Here is a 17,897-nt window from a genome sequence, read left to right as displayed (position 1 = left end):
ACAAACAAAACAAAAAGAAAGAAAATTCTTTAAGAACTCAGGACCAAGATTTTAACTGCTCTGGCTTGGTAAGTAACTGTAAAGCCTGGGCTAGGCTGATCAGATCATGATTCTTGTGTGTAACACAACATGACAAAAACACAAACCACGGTGACATCACATTCACACCAACAAAGAAATTTTGTGAGGTCCAGTGCCATCCACATTAACACCCTCTTTAAGACTCTGTTGAAGCACGGGACTTGATAGGATATTTAATTTTCAAGTAATTGATTTTTTTCAAATCATTGCCTTCAAAGTATTTCAAAATATATCCATCTTACTAAAGCTACACAGCCCACTGAAGACACCAGCACTGTCCACATGCTTAAAGAAGGGTCTGTGTTCCAATTACTTTGCTGAACTGGGACCTTGACTGCCAACCAGTAACCACTTGAAGCCAGTGTCTTCTTTTATTTAAAAACAAACAAACAAACAAAACTCCAAATCAACAAACAAATTAAAAAACTCCAAACAAAATCAACACAAAAAAGCCCACACCAAAAATGCCCCTAAAACTCAACTCAGAGTGAGCTAATATTTTACGCTTTGTAATTATTGCATCTTCAAAATAAAGCTGTCATTGAGAGTTAGTCTTACACACTTCCACACAAAGACTTTTATTAGTAACACTGAGAACGGCTTTTCTGTTCAAACAGAAAAAACCTTACACACTGCTTTATTATAAACAGTATTGTTACATCATGCTTATGCATCATTTCTGACTTACATTTTTCAGGCGGTGTTATTGTAATAGTCTGAGCTGTAAATTCTTCATCAAAATACCTGGTGTCTGTCTCAGATGTCACTTGAGGTTTAAAAGGAGGTACAAGCTGAAAGGCACCAAGAAAAAAACAAAATTACTAAACATCAAAGCTACACCCCAAATCAAACAACTAGGTCTGTGGAGAGGCAGCTGAGTTTCTAACTTCCAGTAAGAGATAAGACCCATTTGAGTCAATCCCAAAAATACCAGTTCAGAATCCAATCAATAGCACAACAAAGCTAAATTCCAAGTATCACTCTCACATGACTTGCAGATTAATTGAGCTGCATAAAGACAATTACCTAGAAACTCTTCAGGCCAATTTAATTACCCACATAGCTGTCAGGCAAAGGCATCTCAAGATACTTCACCACAACTGGGTGGTATAAACAGCTAAGAAGAAAAAGACTATACAGAGAGTATAATAAGTATGGTTTGGGGTTTTATTTTTAGTGGGAAGGCCTTCAGCTGAACTTATCATTGAAAGATATTACATGATATGAAAATAAATTCTATATTTGAAAGAAAGCCAATTCAGGCTTAAGGGAGTTGCTTATCTAAACCTGCCTACTGCTTTCACAGCACAGTATGGGATTTCCCAACAGCAAATCACTGGTAGCCACTCTCAGCCTGCAGGCAGGACTCCCTTGCCCCTCTTTTGAACCAGCTTCACTATCCATCTTCTCTATCAAAAGAACTGCTGATCAATTTTTACTGGAAGGCAGACTGACAATGGAATATCACATTGCATGCTGCCAGTCCAAAAACAATACAGCAGTTTTGTATGTATGACACTGCAAATTATGTGTGTGTGATGTGATAATGTTCTTGCTTGTACCTAGGAGCCCTTTGGTGCTATCTCCTCATATGCAATGTAAAACATGCCCTGAGAATAAATGTAATTGATTTTCCTTTCAATACAACAGGTTATATCCTGGCTCACTGATATTATCACCTTGCATGGGGTTTTCACCAGTTTCACATTCTCTCTCTCCTCAGCTCCAGAACACTAACACCAAACAATTAACTTGCCCCACAGCAAGTCATTTGCTTCACAGCAAAGAAGGAGGAACTGCTGCTAACTCTCTCATTTTCCCAAGTTCTATGCACTAGATGCACAGATGATCTGTACACAGCGAGACTGATTTCATCTGATCCAGATCTTCAGTTATAGTGCAAGCAGTTATTAAGCAAAACCAAATCTATCACTTCATATACTTAACAGAGTACAATAAATCTGATTGATACTTTTACAAAACTTAGTTCAGCTTTCCCTTACATTGTCCTGAATGAAAAACACACAACAGCAGAGAGGTATTTTGACATAAAAGTTCAGGGCATTGTAGAATAAATCCTTAAGGAGCTAACATATATAAACACAACATCAGAAGTATTTTCCAGGTATAAATCAAGTTACATCCAATGTTTATAAACAAACTATTTTATTGCACAGATTCCTTCACTTTTTGAAAAGTATTTTTATATGCAGCCAGGCTATCCCAAACAATTCTGCGCCATTAAAGCAGATTTTCAAAGCTGTACATCTCTCCAGCAATGCAGCCACACATTTCCTAAAAACAGATTTATTCCAGTGTAACATCCCACATCGCCATTTTATTCTCGTTTTCCTATCTGAGAAAAGAACATTCAAAAAACCCAAAAAAAACCCCAGAAACACCCACCAAAAAACACAGCAAAAAACCAAAAACCCAAACCAAACAAAAAAACATGCACACAAACAATAAATAAACAAACAAACAAAGCCTACACAAAAGCCAAGTCATGTATTCTAGTCAAGGCCAAGTGTCCATCACATCCTTTAAAAAAGACACTTTCACAGATTTCAGCAATAAATTCAGTATGAAAAAAATTATAAGATAACTGGTTTATAACAATTTTACTATTTCCCTGATTGGAAAGCTTTTTACTGGTCAGAAACAGAAAATGTCATATCATAAAAAAATAAAACTTTTCATTTTCAACACAAGCTTAGGGAAAATTTTCTTTTTTCTCAAGTCAAGGACAAGAAGCAATGTCTTTTCAATGTTGCAGCACACATTTGCAGTTGAACAAACTACTCCTGCTGTGAAGTACACCTGAGACCTTTCATGCTACAATGGCTTTGCAAAGAGAAAGTGAACCCTCACTTCACAGTCTATAACAACTGTGAGCCAGGTTGAAGTATTTAATGAAACACAAAAGGTATGGCAAGGTAAGATCATTATAGGTAGTCGTATAGTGTATGGATGTGCTGCTGGAGAGGAAAAGGAAAATGCATTAGATGACAAAAACTTACAGGCTTACTACTGGTTTATCCAGGGATTTATTACTTTTTTTTTTTTTTTAATCCACTGAAATAAATAAGCCTCACTACAACTTTAAATCATTCCCTTGTTCTCTCCAACTACCTGAAATAGTAATGGTTATGGAAAATACTTTGATAACATTATTTTAGGAAGAGAACAACAGTGCTAAGTGACTCTCAAGGAACAAATAATTACAGTAATTTTAATCAGGTATGAAAAGCACCATTACAACAAAACTCATTAAGCTGGTGCTCCGATTCAGTGCTCAGCAGCTAGGCTTACTAGAAAACTCTGTATCAATAACAACCAATAAGTCAGCTGGTGAAAATTGCAGTGATGACAGAAGTTCAGCTGTCTGGGGAAGTGAAACAAGTTGAAGCCATGAAACTCCAGGCTGTAATTAAAAGGGAGGGACCTAATGCAAATTTATGTCAATGGTGTTTTAGGATTCATCCATCTTACAGCCGTATCTTTCATATCCTGGACATTAAAGCCATTTGGAAACTTCACTGACTGCAAAAACAAACTCTCCAGCCATGTGGCTCTCCACAAGAGCATACACTGGGTTTTACCCAGGCTGTGCCCTTATGTACACCAACCATCCCCTAAAACCTTTGGAAAAGTGGAAGCAGTAGCTGAGGTTAAGAAGCACAGATACAGCTGAACAGAAGTAGCAGAAAGGTTTCTTCAGTCTTTCCATACTCTTTGCCTCCGTCCCTCACAGTATCACCTCCACCTCTCACACAGCTGTGTGGACAGAGAACTGGGGGTTGCTCCTGTCCATCAGTTCTACCTCACCTACACCAAACCAACTGGGGCTAAAGTCTTGTGGACATCCCACTCCAAACTCCTGGGCTGACAGCAAAGGCACACCTGCCTTCCCCAAGTAAATTCCTGGCAATCATCTTTCTGGAAGGGTGCCTCCTTTGTCCATTAGTTGTCAACTTTATTTAAAAACTGAAAGCAAAATGTTCACAAATTTCAGCTGAAACCATTAGATAGACAAATAAGGTGCAAACGCTGCAAAGATAAACACTTAGAGTGACACTCCAGAAGCTTCCACATACATCCCAAGGAAGACTGAAGCTGAGGTTTAATGATAAAGATTAAAACACCCAACATCAACAGCTGCTCTGATGACCACAATATGAAGATGCCACTTTACAGCCAGAAACATTTCACATCTGGTACACAAGGAATAGTATCCACATGCTATTGACACAGCTATTCCTCATTTCTGGTATGAGAAATCAGAAGTCCAAGAGAGATGTGAGCACCAGAAGGCACATCCAGTAACCTGTGTCCAAAAGGAGTAAGATAAACCTTTATTAAGCACAGGCCTAGTCAGTCTGCAAGAGAATTGCACTGCTTGGTCCCAGTTGCCAGACTTTAGTATGGGATAATCTTCTTTAGTGGTCTCAGTTCAGAAAAATGCTCCAACCAGGGAACTGCACCTCCTGACAATCTACTCTACGGAGCAGAAATACAAATTTTCTGGGTTTATGCATTACACACACATATGCATAGATATGCATGTGTCTGTACAAATAAAGAAATAAAAGTCTAAACTCAGTGTGAGTTAAGTTGACTTTAAGAGTTTGTGTTCAAGACAAAAATCCAATTTCATATCCATCTGTCAAGCTGAATCTGCCCTGGCCATTTCAAAGGCTTGATGTTAGAAATGACAGCAGAAGCAATATCAAATTCTTAGTGTCTTCATTATCTCCAGTGAATGGCATTTCCATTTGGCATCCATCAAGAGCAGTGTGTGAGAAATACCACGGTTTTTCCACAGTTCAAGTCCTGGAAAATTTGACACCCATCTCCTAGAGGAAGGAAAGGGGCAGGCACAGTATTTGACTGTTGTAGGTACACTGAAATGTACAGGCTTGATTCTACACCTTGAACTTTCTCACACTTAGTGAACAACTATATAAATACTTCAGTATGAGAGAAAATACGAGCACTACTTGCTCAAATCACTTGTCTTAGTGCTGCATATGATGTGGCTGAAGCTACCTCAAAATAATCGTGATACACTCAATCTGCCAAATGAAAAGTACGATGCTTAAGAACATCTATCTGATCTTTCTTCTCCTTTTAATTTAAAGGGAATTTTCAGAGAATCATAGATTATGTTGAGTTGGAGGAGACCCATAAAGATCATCACATACAAGTCCCAGCCCTGCACCACACCATTCCAAAGAATCACACCCTGTGCCTGAGAACATTATCCAAACACTTCTTGAGCTCTGCCAGGCTGGTGCTGTGGCCACATCCCTGGGGAGCCTGTTCCAGGGCCCAACCACCTCTGGGTGAAGAACCTTTGCCTTATATCCAACTTAAACCTCCCCTGACACAACTCCAGGCCATTCCACTACTGTAACAATCCCAGACTGCAGCTGAGTTGTGCAATACCTGTCCATGCCCTCAAACTAGAGGAAAGAAGGGGAAAGAAGGTAATTTGAGTTGAGCTTCAAGATGGCCAGTAGCATTCCTGCAGGGACTGGTTCCTACCCATACATGGCCCCGAAGGCAGCTTGCTGCACAGCCAGCAGACACAGCACAGCTGGGAATTGGGAATACCCCACGGACCCTGCATGTGGTGGTCCTGGGCAGGGGGAGGAGAAGGAGCTGGAATTTCAGTGGTGGAAGGACATAAGCCCACAGGAAAACTGGCTTCATCAGAGAGGTCTACCCATGGATAAACTGTTTTCCAAGTGATGCAATCCTGTTACCATGACAGAGGGAAACCACAAACCCCCAGCAACATAAGTTTCAGAATCAGACACACTTATGTATACTCTCCTCCCTGTAAATTCAAGCAGCTGGGAGAAGGGTGGCAATCAACATCTAGGTCTGCCCATAGAGTTTAAGGTATCAGTGGAAACACAATGGAAATATCAGACTGATTAGATGTTGTATGATCTTTTTACAACTTCACATGGCAATAACACAAAAGCAACCAAGAAGGGAAACTTCTGCAGGTTTTGTGGCAGTGCAGATAATTGTATGAAAATAGTATGATTCAAATAGCAACAAACCAAATGGTTTGTTACCTAAAACCAAATGGTGGTACTTTCCTATTTACCTCCCACCGTTTCCCTTTACAACCTGATACACAGAAGTAGTTAAATGTACATTTAAGATCATAGTTACCCTGCAGATTTTGCCAGGCCTGAACCCAGGCCTTGGATCATGGGATTTCATCATTTGCTGGATTTGTGTCTTGAGTAAACCAAGACAGCCACAGCTGAAGGGTGAGGAACAGCTTCTTGCAGATGTCAGACTTCCTGCTGAAAGTCACTGCCTTCACAGTGGGAAAGGCACCTCCAAAAGCATCTCCTGCATCAAAGCCAGGCCTCCTGCTTCAACCACTGCTGCCACTTGTCCCTGCTCCCTCCCCAGCACCAAAAGACTCATTTGCTGGCACTTCCTAATTTTCTTCAGGGACAATCAGAGGTTTAACCACAAATCAGAACATGTTTCAGCCCAAATTTCCACATGGTTTCTCTGCTCTTTCATCCATATTCTATGCAGGTGGAAAACCAGGCTTCACTAAAAGGTCTGGACCTCCTTTGCCATGAGGCTGAGTGCTTCAACCTGCAAGCCTGAACACATACCCAAATTTCAACCTTTTAAGTAATGCCCATGTGCTTTTTATTCAGTGAAAGACCCTAAACAGAACATGTGACAACTTTAGTGTATGTCTGCTATCCAAATAAAAATAAAGCAATTCTTACATGAGAAACAGAGAAATTTCAAACAGCTTCCTGATTCTACCTAAAAATAAAACAAGTATTTTATTTAGTACATGGGCTTTTGAAGTCTTTGGAGTTTGCCAAACTATTCAATATCTCATAGTCAGGCAGAGAGATAAAAACTCATCAGGGCTGAGATGATCTCAGGAAGAACCTGGCACAGGCTGCTCTCTTTCATATGCCCTCATGATTTTTCTGCCAAAAATAAATACATCAGATCACAAATGCTAACTACTATACATTTTTCATTTAAAGGCAACGACCTTCTCTGCTCCAGTGTGCCATACAATATTTTTTTATCATTATGTAGTACCAAATAAGGTTAACTAGTTAGCAGTATCTGAAACCTAATAATTCCATTGGACTATTTGGATCCATTTGACCTGACAGAGCTGTGGTCTGTCACATGAAATGCATGAAATAGTTTAGAGATATGTAATTCTGTTTCTAATCACACCAGGAAAGTGATAACCTAGTAAAAAGATAAAATTAGAGGCACAGTAGCACAGTGTGCACATGTACAAAACTATCACCCAACAACTATTCAGAATACACATGATTTTTTGGTTTCCATTACTCTGAGAGTGAACTTCAGTTCTTTCATTTCTAACAGAAACACACTCCTGAAATGCAGCCAGAAAATTACAGTGCCATGGTGCTTAAAACTCAGGCAAAATTACTGTGAAATATTTTTACTATGCAAATAATTATATCCACTATCAATTTCATCAAGTGACCCTACTGCTGAAGACTCTACATCCAAAAACAAACAGCAACAGAAGCAAGCATAGAATAAACCTATTTAAAAATCAAATTTATTTGATTCTCCAAGTTATTTTAGAATACCAAAATACCTCAAAAATATTCATGTAAGCAGTCTAAGGAAGATACTTGATGAAAGTTCATTAACCTTATTATTATGTTTGAGGATTATATTTCAGAGCACAGCTCTGAAGTCTGCAGAGTGTAAGACTGGGTGTGCAGAAGGAACAACTGGATATTTTAACCAGGCAAACAGCTTTGTAAGGAACAAATAGGAACAAAACTATTTTTAATTAAACAGAAAAGCACACTGTCAGAAGTCATTTTCATTACTTGTTTTTCCATAAAGGACACACTATGTGCTAATACTGCACAAAAGCAATTCCTATGATCCTTGAAGTGAACTGTTCAACTGAGGAAATTCAGTTGGTATTTCACTGGCAAATTTAGTTTCTCAAAGCAACTGCGTCCACAGTATACAAAGAATGACTAGAGTTTCTCTAGCTAGAATACTCCAATAAGTCATATCCACTTCCACAAGCATAAAAGCAAAGTGCTAGCATTTATATATTTTTATATAATTAAATATATCTTTTTAATCTGCAAAATGCCTCCTTTTATTTTAATAGCTAAAAAAAAGATCTTGACTGAAACACATTTCCAATGCTCATTTGGAAAGAATCAAAGCACAAGCAATTAACAGTATCTATATATTCTTAAATAAATAAGATGCTGAATACAGTGTAGAATTGAAAGTTCTATTTCTAATGTAAGATAATTAAGAAATGTTTTTCAAGGAAGCAAGAATAATGTAACAGCTTTTTTTTTCCTCACTCATTCCTAGCACATTGCAATCTTATTGATTTCAATGGTTTTTTTTTTTTTTCACTCTAGAAAGGTCCTCAACTTGTATATTTAGATTTTATCCTCACAGTGCTTCTCTACAATGTCCTTACATAACCAACCAGTGGTTGAGCTCATAAAGTAACCTGATTAATACACTTGCTCTAATTATTTATTGTAGAGTTTCTTGAAACCTTGTGATACTGCCAGGGAAAAATCACACTTGTATCAAGTAATTTCAGAATACCATATTTTGTATCGTCATATACAGGCTTTCATTTCAATTCCGGTATTTGTCAGAGAAGTTACCACACCAACAACCACACATTTTTCAAATTCCAGTTCAACAACAACTGAAAAAACAGTTTGTATCATTGACATTGTAGCATAAACATATTATGCTCAGTCGTATGTCTTCCATTTTCCTTTTATTTGAACAAAGCAAAAAAAAAAAGGAGAAAAAACTATCTTTTAAAATTACACAGCTCAACTGACAGATTAACAATGTAGAACAGTTGGGGAAAAAAGAAAAGTCTTTATCAAAATAGAAAGGGTTTATAGCAACAAGTAAATTCTTACAGAAATACTGAGATAAAATCAGTTTCTGTATATAAAACAACTGAAGTTGAATTGAGTTTCACTCCTAAGTAAGATAAATTCATTTTCTAAAATCATTCTCAAAGTGTTGATCAATACAGGAACAGGACTGGGTTTGGAGAAAACTTTTCCAGTTGAATTCCCAGCACTTGCTTTCTCCACAAGCTGTTTTGGCTTAGTGTTTTAACACTATTTAAATTTTCTTAGATATCTCTTTAAGTTTGAAAAAGGTTTTTACTTATACACAAACAATCAGAAAGTAGACTTTTGCTCCGAGTTTTTTATGATCACTTAATTTCCCTTTTTCATAAAACAACTTTTCACTAGAAGGCAGAAATAAAATGACAATTCAGGATATTACATTTTTCACTTTATCTTGAGTCATACATGTATTTTTCTCTTAAAAGCCCAGGAAGAAAAAAGAAAAGGAAAAAATTTGGACATTTACATAATAAAAGGTTTAGGTTGGTTTGCAAAATTTACTTCTGGTGAACTGACAAATTTTTACTGAAAACACAAAGATTAGGTAAGTACACCTTGTTCAGAATAATTATTCATTTGTATTAACACAAAAAAGTTGCAAAGAAAAAAGTTACTAACTGCAGAGAATAGCAGTCTATGACTATTATTGAAACCACCTTGCAGAAGCCAGATTATTCAATGGCATATAAAGACATACCTTTTTATCATATACATCTTGCCAGTTTACTCCAGCAAAGAAACTATGACGCATGATTTCCTTTGCATCATCTGGGCCTCCACCAAGTCTAAGGAGAGTGGGGGAAAATAACCACATATTAAACTTTTATAGGGAGATCAAGTTATTGTTATGGTTTGTTATTGTTATGGAAAAGTGACCATTTCTTTTTGACTATCTGGGAACAATTCTCACCCAGTTAATATGAAAATTTCACCTGTTTAATATGAATTCTGGCAATCTCAAGAGAATTCGTGGTAGTGGGAGTACCCATGCCATGGTCTGTTCTTTTTGATTATTCCAACTATTATTTTTAGTAATTCATTAATTTTAAAAACTTACTTAAGTTTAGTTTGCTTGAAAGCCTAGCTAATGTCTTGGCACTATTAAAACCCAAACCAACCCAATAATACTGATATAAAATTTTGCCAAAGACGTGCCAGGCACTGAATCAGTAATGACTTGTGCATCATTTTTATACAGTGCTCACTGCTGTTGCATCTGGGTGTTGTAACAATTAACCAATTACCATAAAATAGTCTCAATCTGAGTCAATTAGTATAAATTAATAAATTGTAGGCCTGCTGAGAAGGTTATTTAAAGGCCATTGTAAATAACCACACTGCTCACTGTGGTCCATAGCTTGCCAAAGCCAGACTCTGTCTGGTAAATCATCTTAGGAAGTGGATTTCACCTACTTTGGGTGAACTTGCCCAAGGTGGTTTGAGCTCACAGAAGTGGTCACTGCTGCCAAAAGAGGAGTGTCCTGCCCATACCTCTCTTCTCTCACTTGTATCTACAGCATCATTCCCACTTGATGACTGTGAGCAGAATCAGCTCCCTAACCTAGAGAAAGCCTAATCCTGGTGTGAGAATAGAAGAAAGAACTGGCCATTTTTTGTTGCATTAGCAAGTCCACTTCAACTTGACAAGCTGAGTGAGCTCCATTGAGCTGCTGTTGTTGGTTGAGAAATAATTGCACATCCAGGGATGGGAACCACTGTCCTTCTCCACAGCACACTGACTTTCAGGACTGCTCAGCTCTCATCTAACTTCTCCCAGAGATTGCCCTAACAGAAGGAAAATGCAGCAGGAAAAAAGCTACTCTTAACTAAATAAGCAGACCATACGTGCTAAATGTTAACAAGAAGAGTGACAAAAACAGCGTGTGTTTCATTAAAAAGAACTGCTAAAGATATAAAGGCAAATTCTAAAGGAAAGCATTTAAGATAAATTTCTTTCTAAAGCATTTATTGTATGGAGGAATAATTTCCACAACCAAGAAAAAAGTCTGTTTTGGTATTACCCTGCTGCCAAATTTCAAAAATATTCTGGACTACTACGTCAGTCTTGCAATAACTGAGTGTCAAGTTATTCTAATTTTCAAGCTGTATTCCTCCTTGTTTCTCAACTACTCATTGTAAAATTCTCTACATCTTGGCAAAAGATGGCAGTTAGCCTTCAGTCTCCAGACTTCTCTCAATATCTTCTAGCTGCTCACAAATAGGCTGAGTTGTGTTAATCTCTGTGTTCCTCCCCTATTTGGCATTAGCTAGCACAAGAACTTGAATATAAATAAGCTTCTAAATATAAGTCTGTAATAAACATTACTGTCTGCAAAGATTAATTACAAAGAAGCATCTTTCCAATTCTAAAGGTTAATATATTTGATGGGTCAGATTGTTTGGAGGTTAAAAAGCATTAGGAGTTGCTACAGAAACATAGTTTTACTCTGCTCTGCCTGTATTTGGCTGGCTGGTCACAGATTGCTTTTCCTGCATACAGTAAGTTGAGCTGGAGCAGACAAGCTGACCACTTGCTCTGTCCTGCCTGATGCATTTGGCTGCATTCAGGCAAATCCCTTGGAGAAACACAACCAGTCCTGCCCTGAGTGCTTGCAGGCAATGCCCACTACTCAAAACTTCTTGAGAACAAGCAGCGGCTGAAGGAGGACTAGAGAAGAGAGGCAGACAAAATCTGCTGCCCCAAAAACATGCCAAGAGACTCACAAGAATGACAAAGATATTGTGGGGGGAAAAGGTACCTACAGATGAATCCCACTGATTTACAAAGTCAGAGATTTTAGAGCCATGGAAGACTGGACACTGCTGGTCCAGTACTGGAGCCACTGGAAAGTGGCTCTCCTGGGCAACAATCCCAGAGGGAAAAGCCCACCACAAAAGGGCACAGACAGCAGCTGGGTGACACTTGCTTTTAAACTGCTCCCTTTAAATTTCACCCCAGTTGTATTCTTCAACAAATTATTAGTTTAATGGTCTAATATGTGATTTATTTATGTGCCCTAATAAATGTAGCTGTGGCTGCCTGTGCACCTCCCCTGCCATTGCCATCACCAGAAACAAGTGCTACAATCCCCATGAGACACTGCAGTGAACTCAGGGTTAAGTTATACTGGGAAAAACAATTGAGATCTTTCCCTTTGTTCTTAGTATTTGTTCTTAACCTGAAGAGATCCCTGTGTTTGCTGTGAATGATTTAAAAAGTTTGTCTTCCACAAGCTTTTCTTCCTTTTGCTGGTTCAATTCATGTTGTAAATCGCTGCTGGACTTAAAAAATGGAAATCTGAGACTGTAGATCTGTGTACGACCTTTTCCTGTGATTGACAGCTTCTTCAGCCAGGAAGGCCAAGCACCACAGTCCTATTTTTACATTACCCAGCACAATTAGAGCATTTATTATGCCTGTATAGCCAATTGATTTCACTTACCGCTTATTTGGATCCTTTATCAGTAGGCCTGATAGTAACGATTTTGCATCTGCAGATAGAGTTCTTGGAAATTTTATGTCCTCCATTAATATCAGTTCAAATAGTTTCTCATGATCTTGGTTGTAGAAGGGTAATCTTCCACACATCATCTCATACATGACCACTCCTAATCCCCACCAGTCCACTGCACGACCGTAGTCATTATCTTCTAACACCTGAGACAGAAACCAAAAGCATCTTTAAGACATAAACTATTTCATACACCATCATTTCAGTCTGTTTGATGCATCTCTATATGAATGTGTTTCTGACACTTTATTTTCACAGTATGCTACAAGGATTCTCAGGACCTTACTCAAAACTGCAGCACTGACTCACACACCTGAGCTCACTGAAATTCCAGGCTTACCAGGCACTGCACTGCTAAAACCAAATTAAAAATTGATAATGACCTGCTTCAAACAATCATGACTTCTTTTTACCCTTTCCTATGTCCTCTACCAGGCCATTTATATCATCCATGGCTTTAGGAAGAGACACTATCTACAGGTACTACATGGGCACTAATGCCTCAGTTAGAAGTGTGAAGCATCTGTTTGCTCAGTCACTTCTCTCTCTTTTACCCTACCTGTCTAAAGTCTCCAATTTAGAATCACTTTAATCTTATTAAGACAAGTTTAGTTTCTTTATGATCTTTGTTTACATCAGAAGACCTCAATGCCTTTCTCCTGCCAGTTTCATTACATTCCATTAAATAGTCCTAACAGCTGAACTGTGCCAATGAAAAAAAATATGGCAGTTTTTATATAATACTATGTTTACTATGAAACTATGTTTATAGGGTATTATATAAACACAGAAACTGGTCAAGTTTATACAATTTGCTAACATAATGTCACCACTAAAAGCAACTTATTCCACAGCCCTTCTCCCAGTAGCACCAGAAAACTGGAATAAGAAATTTAAGCAGTGTGTCTTGACATTAATACACCTTAATATTAAATTGCAGACATGAAGACAACATAACAGCAGCATTCACCCATAAAAATCATAAGAAATAAGGAAATTGAAGGTTACTGAATATATAATTCAAATTTCTAGTAGATCATGCCCCTTCATACAAAAAAGATGAAACAGAAGTCAAGAAATCTTAAAACAGGAGGCACTACAACTGTGTATGTCAAATAGCCAATATTTGCTGCAGAAGAGCTATCAAAAACTTTAAAACAGGAAACAAAAAACCTTAAAAGACTAATAAACAGAAAAATCAAAGAAATGGGACTAATAGAGTAGAAATACATTTGTAAAGAATGCAAATAATTCTTTATAGAGAATTGTTACTGTATAACAGACGGCTAATTCTGAAAGGCAGCACCCCCAGAAAACAAAATACTGTTTACAACACACAGACACATGCAATCATCATCACAAAGAGCTCCTCCTGGTTCAAACTGTAAGCAGATATACAGGAACAGTAATTTAGATACCTGATAGTGAAAGTAAATCTTTCAGTCTTTAATGAATAAGGCAACCTCTACAAGATCAGAAATAACTTTATCCATAAGTAGATTATCTTGCAATTGCCTAAAACAGGTAATAGAGGGATGTTGAGCTCATTTTCCTGCCTCTCCTCTTGCTCTCCCAGTAAACCCAAGCCTGCTCTCAAGTATCTGGGATGTGCTGTTAGCAGAAGCAACATGCAGTCTGATCGAGTATGGCAAATTTGGAAATCCCACAGTAATTAATGCATTCATACTGCTACTTTTCACTGTCCTTAAGGATTAGTAGCAGAAACATGATGAAAAGAAGTATATTAAAAATCCTTCTTGTGTATATAAGATTAAAAAATCATAAATATTAACACATTAACACATATGATTTACAACTGTGCCAAAACAAACAGACTCATTACATCACTGATATTTCCAAATAGAGAGTGAAATTTTGGAAAGTGTAAAATACAACAAATTATCTGAATAAGTACATATGACAAAACTAACTAAAATAACTCTTGCATTTTAAAATTAATTAAATGTTTTATGAGTTGGAGCATATTGCAAGCTATTTGCTGAAAAACTGTATATGAAATCTGTGACTCTTGTCTCTAAATCACTGCTTCTTCTGCCACAGAATAAAAACATATATTTTTCTGCTATAGCTATTAGCCCTATTACTGTTTTTCTCATCTGTACAGTTAGTCTTTCCTTTTGAAGCTAGCAAAATACATAAAATTGTGAAACAGTGGTAGATTCTTTTCATGAGTAAGCTGAGGTGTGGCTTGCATGTGTGGTTTATAAAAGAAGGCAACAGGAAAATAAAACATATCGTTCTCTGAACAAGGCAAATCACATGGCCAATAGCTTGAGCAAATTGTACTTGCAGCTTTACGTAATTTATGCAGGACTTTACCTAATAATAATAAAAAGTATGAACAACCTTTTGCTGCATTCCCACAACAGCAACAAAGCAGTGGTACAAAGAAAGAGCCAAATGTGATTTTTAACCTCTTTTTACATAAAATCATAAAAAAGCATAAAAGCTGGATTAACTGCCTCCCAAACCCACATATCACCAGCCGGGTTCTCATCCCCAGCTGGCAAAACTGGCAACTCTTTATTTTTGTTTAAATACCTGGTTTACAGCCAGCCAGACAAGCAAGAGCATCAAAATGGTTTCATTTAGGCAAAAGGAAAACAGCCTGAAAATAGTGTAAATAAAGCAAAATACATCTCAACTTATTTTAATATAAATGTAATAAAATTGTGCATAATGCATTCACAGTGAAGATACACTATTATTTCCTTTAAGTAATTTCAAATCTTCATGGTGTTTAGAATCTCCAGGATTTGTAGACTGTGTCAAATCAATGGAAGTGAAGTGCTGGAGTCCAGCAAACAAATCTATGCAGTTAGGGCAGGCATAAGAACATGTCTGTACACACTGCCCTAGCATTACAGAATCCTTTCCAAACAGTCCTTGGATTTGAGGGATTTGCTCTTAATTACACTGAACACAGGTCAAGAAAGCTTCAACCCAGTGCTAAAATGAACATGAAATGTAGCTGCAGTCTTTGTACCTACAAATAAGTAAACCTTTTGCCCACCATGAAGTAGATACCTGCTTTTAGAGAAGTCTCCTTTGGTTGTGAGGAGTGATACTGCTGTCTCTCCAGTAGCTGTGGGACATCTTTGTATATGTGGGGTACCAGTCTAAGCACCCGGCCAGACACAGACACTGTATGCTGCCCCTAAGAGCTGCCTCCACCTCTAGCCAATGCTTGTCCCTTGCTGTAAGGACCCTCAAATGCCCTGCACTACCAACCCAATCCCTTCATGGTCACAGCAGGACAGTCAGCAGGCCCACCAAAACCATCGTAGAGGGCACAAGGTCAACCACTCTGTATCTGGTGTAAAGTAATTGATATTTCCTGGCAGAACAACACAAGGATCACACAGAACTCATGAGCTCAGAAAGAGCACCTACACTGACTACATACTAAAGTCAGGTGTGTTTCCACACAGTAAAGATGGACTTACTTGTTTTCTTCCACTAAATATGTTTAAATAGTCACATCATTCAGATTTACAATTTCCCTTCCTTTGTCCTCTTCACATACATGCAGTGCAAAAACCCAAGCCAAGATCTAGGTGAGGTCTTAGGAGACAAGAGTTCCTGCACAATGTGACATCAGTGTGTGAATAATATTTATAGCCATCCACCCCTGACATAATCACTGTACCCAAGTGACTTCACATCACTGAGCAAAGCAGGTGGACTGACTGCAGTTCAGTCTGGATGATACCACAGATCATGGGAAATAAAACTCAAAAAATTGCCATCATTTTTACAACTTGGGGAAATCTTACTCCACTTGTTTTCAGGGCTCTAGTTCAACAACTGGTTCTTTCAGAGACAGTGCCAGCCTAATCCAGGCTCTTGTTTCTGTTCTCTCACCACAGCTTCCCTTACCTTGTCAAAACTATGCAACACACTACATCAGACATTAGAAAAAAATGGGGAAAAAGTTTCACCCTAGATTATTTTTTACCTGAATCAAGTTTTCTGACCTAAGCCACTCAATTGGCATGTGAACAGTTGCAGTAGCACAAGTGAGAACATGGGCAGCATCAGGTGTGGCATTGCTGCAGAAAGAAATGCTTGCCAATCTCTACCCCAAAGTTACACTGACACAGAAGTTACGCTGGCTCTGCCAGTTTTTCCTGCACACACAGACAGCTGTAACAGCTGCGCTCACTTAGGGTGAAGATTAAGGCCCTGCTTCTCTTCCCAACCTGCATTTCTCTAAAGCACTCCAGCAGTATAACAGGGTTCCAAAGAGGGCACAAACTCACTGCTGCACTGAAACCACTACAGTTTTTACAGGCATTGTAGCTCCTCTAACTCACACCTACGCCTGCAGTGCAAGGACACAGCCTGAGTTCATACAGGTGCTTTTAAAAACAGCTGCAGAGGTGCCACTGAAGTTTGTATTTTCTCTTCTTATATAAATATGCAAAAGGTTAAGTAACACACACACACACACTTTCTAACAAGCAAGAAACATTAGCCAGGCATCTGCTGCCAGGCATTTGCAGGTACTTCAGTGCTTTTATGGATCTTTGAGAGGCTTTGGACAACATTAGAGCTTCAGCTCAGGGAGAGCTATTTATTCACCTTAAAATTTTCATTTGTTTTGTGCTCAAAACGCCACAATACAAATTTAATTTTTTTTAATTTACTGAGATAGCGGTAAACAAGGGAAAACAAAGTATTCTGTAGTGATTCCACTCTCTCTGCACACCTTGAAGTTTCTGGAGAGTATTATTGGCAGTGACCAACTATAAAATGGGATAGTGCTTTGTACACAGAGCAGTCTGTAAAGCCCTACATACAAAATAAATAATTCAGATCACAGACCATTGCCATTGTGATGATTAAGACAATACAAACATGCTGCAGGACTGCTAAGATCACAGTAATTCAATAATGTTTTTCCCTTACACATAATAATTCATTTTTTTGGCAAGTAATTACAGATCAATGAAGAAAAACGCTTTTGTATTTACATTTATTGACAAAAAAAGCACTATCTTATCTATCTTATCTATTCCCCAATGCTGAGAAGCCCACTGTCTTGTACTTGAAAAAAAGATTGTTACTACCATTGGAAGTTTTCTCTTTCCCAGAAAACAAAGCCCACAGAACTTACTTGTTCCTTTATTTCACCAGTGGCTGTAGATTTTAATCTTTAGGTTTACTAGTCAGTACATCTCCAGGTCCTTCGCTTTACACATCTCACTACTTTAAGAGCCTAACACACAGTCCACAGAATCTGATGTCCATTTAATTTTATGGTGAAAACCAGTGAAAAATATATCTTTTATTATCTTTATTGCTT

At 37.9% G+C, this 17,897-nt stretch overlaps 1 protein-coding gene across 1 annotated transcript in view; it reads right to left on the bottom strand.

Annotated features, from left to right (window-relative positions):
• The window catches only part of AKT3 (AKT serine/threonine kinase 3), a 150,051-nt gene that overhangs the window by 8,511 nt on the left and 123,643 nt on the right, over nucleotides 1–17,897 (bottom strand). The window contains exons 11-13 of the mRNA XM_053972578.1: nucleotides 12,500–12,714; nucleotides 9,754–9,841; nucleotides 770–872 (exon numbers count right to left, since the gene is read on the bottom strand). Coding sequence (XP_053828553.1) covers nucleotides 770–872; nucleotides 9,754–9,841; nucleotides 12,500–12,714 — 406 coding nt within the window. The remainder of the gene's footprint in view (nucleotides 1–769; nucleotides 873–9,753; nucleotides 9,842–12,499; nucleotides 12,715–17,897) is intronic.

Source organism: Vidua macroura, chromosome 3, assembly GCF_024509145.1.
Source record: "Vidua macroura isolate BioBank_ID:100142 chromosome 3, ASM2450914v1, whole genome shotgun sequence".
In the NCBI taxonomy this organism is placed as follows: Eukaryota; Metazoa; Chordata; class Aves; order Passeriformes; family Viduidae; genus Vidua; species Vidua macroura.
This window is presented reverse-complemented; position numbering and strand designations above follow the sequence as displayed.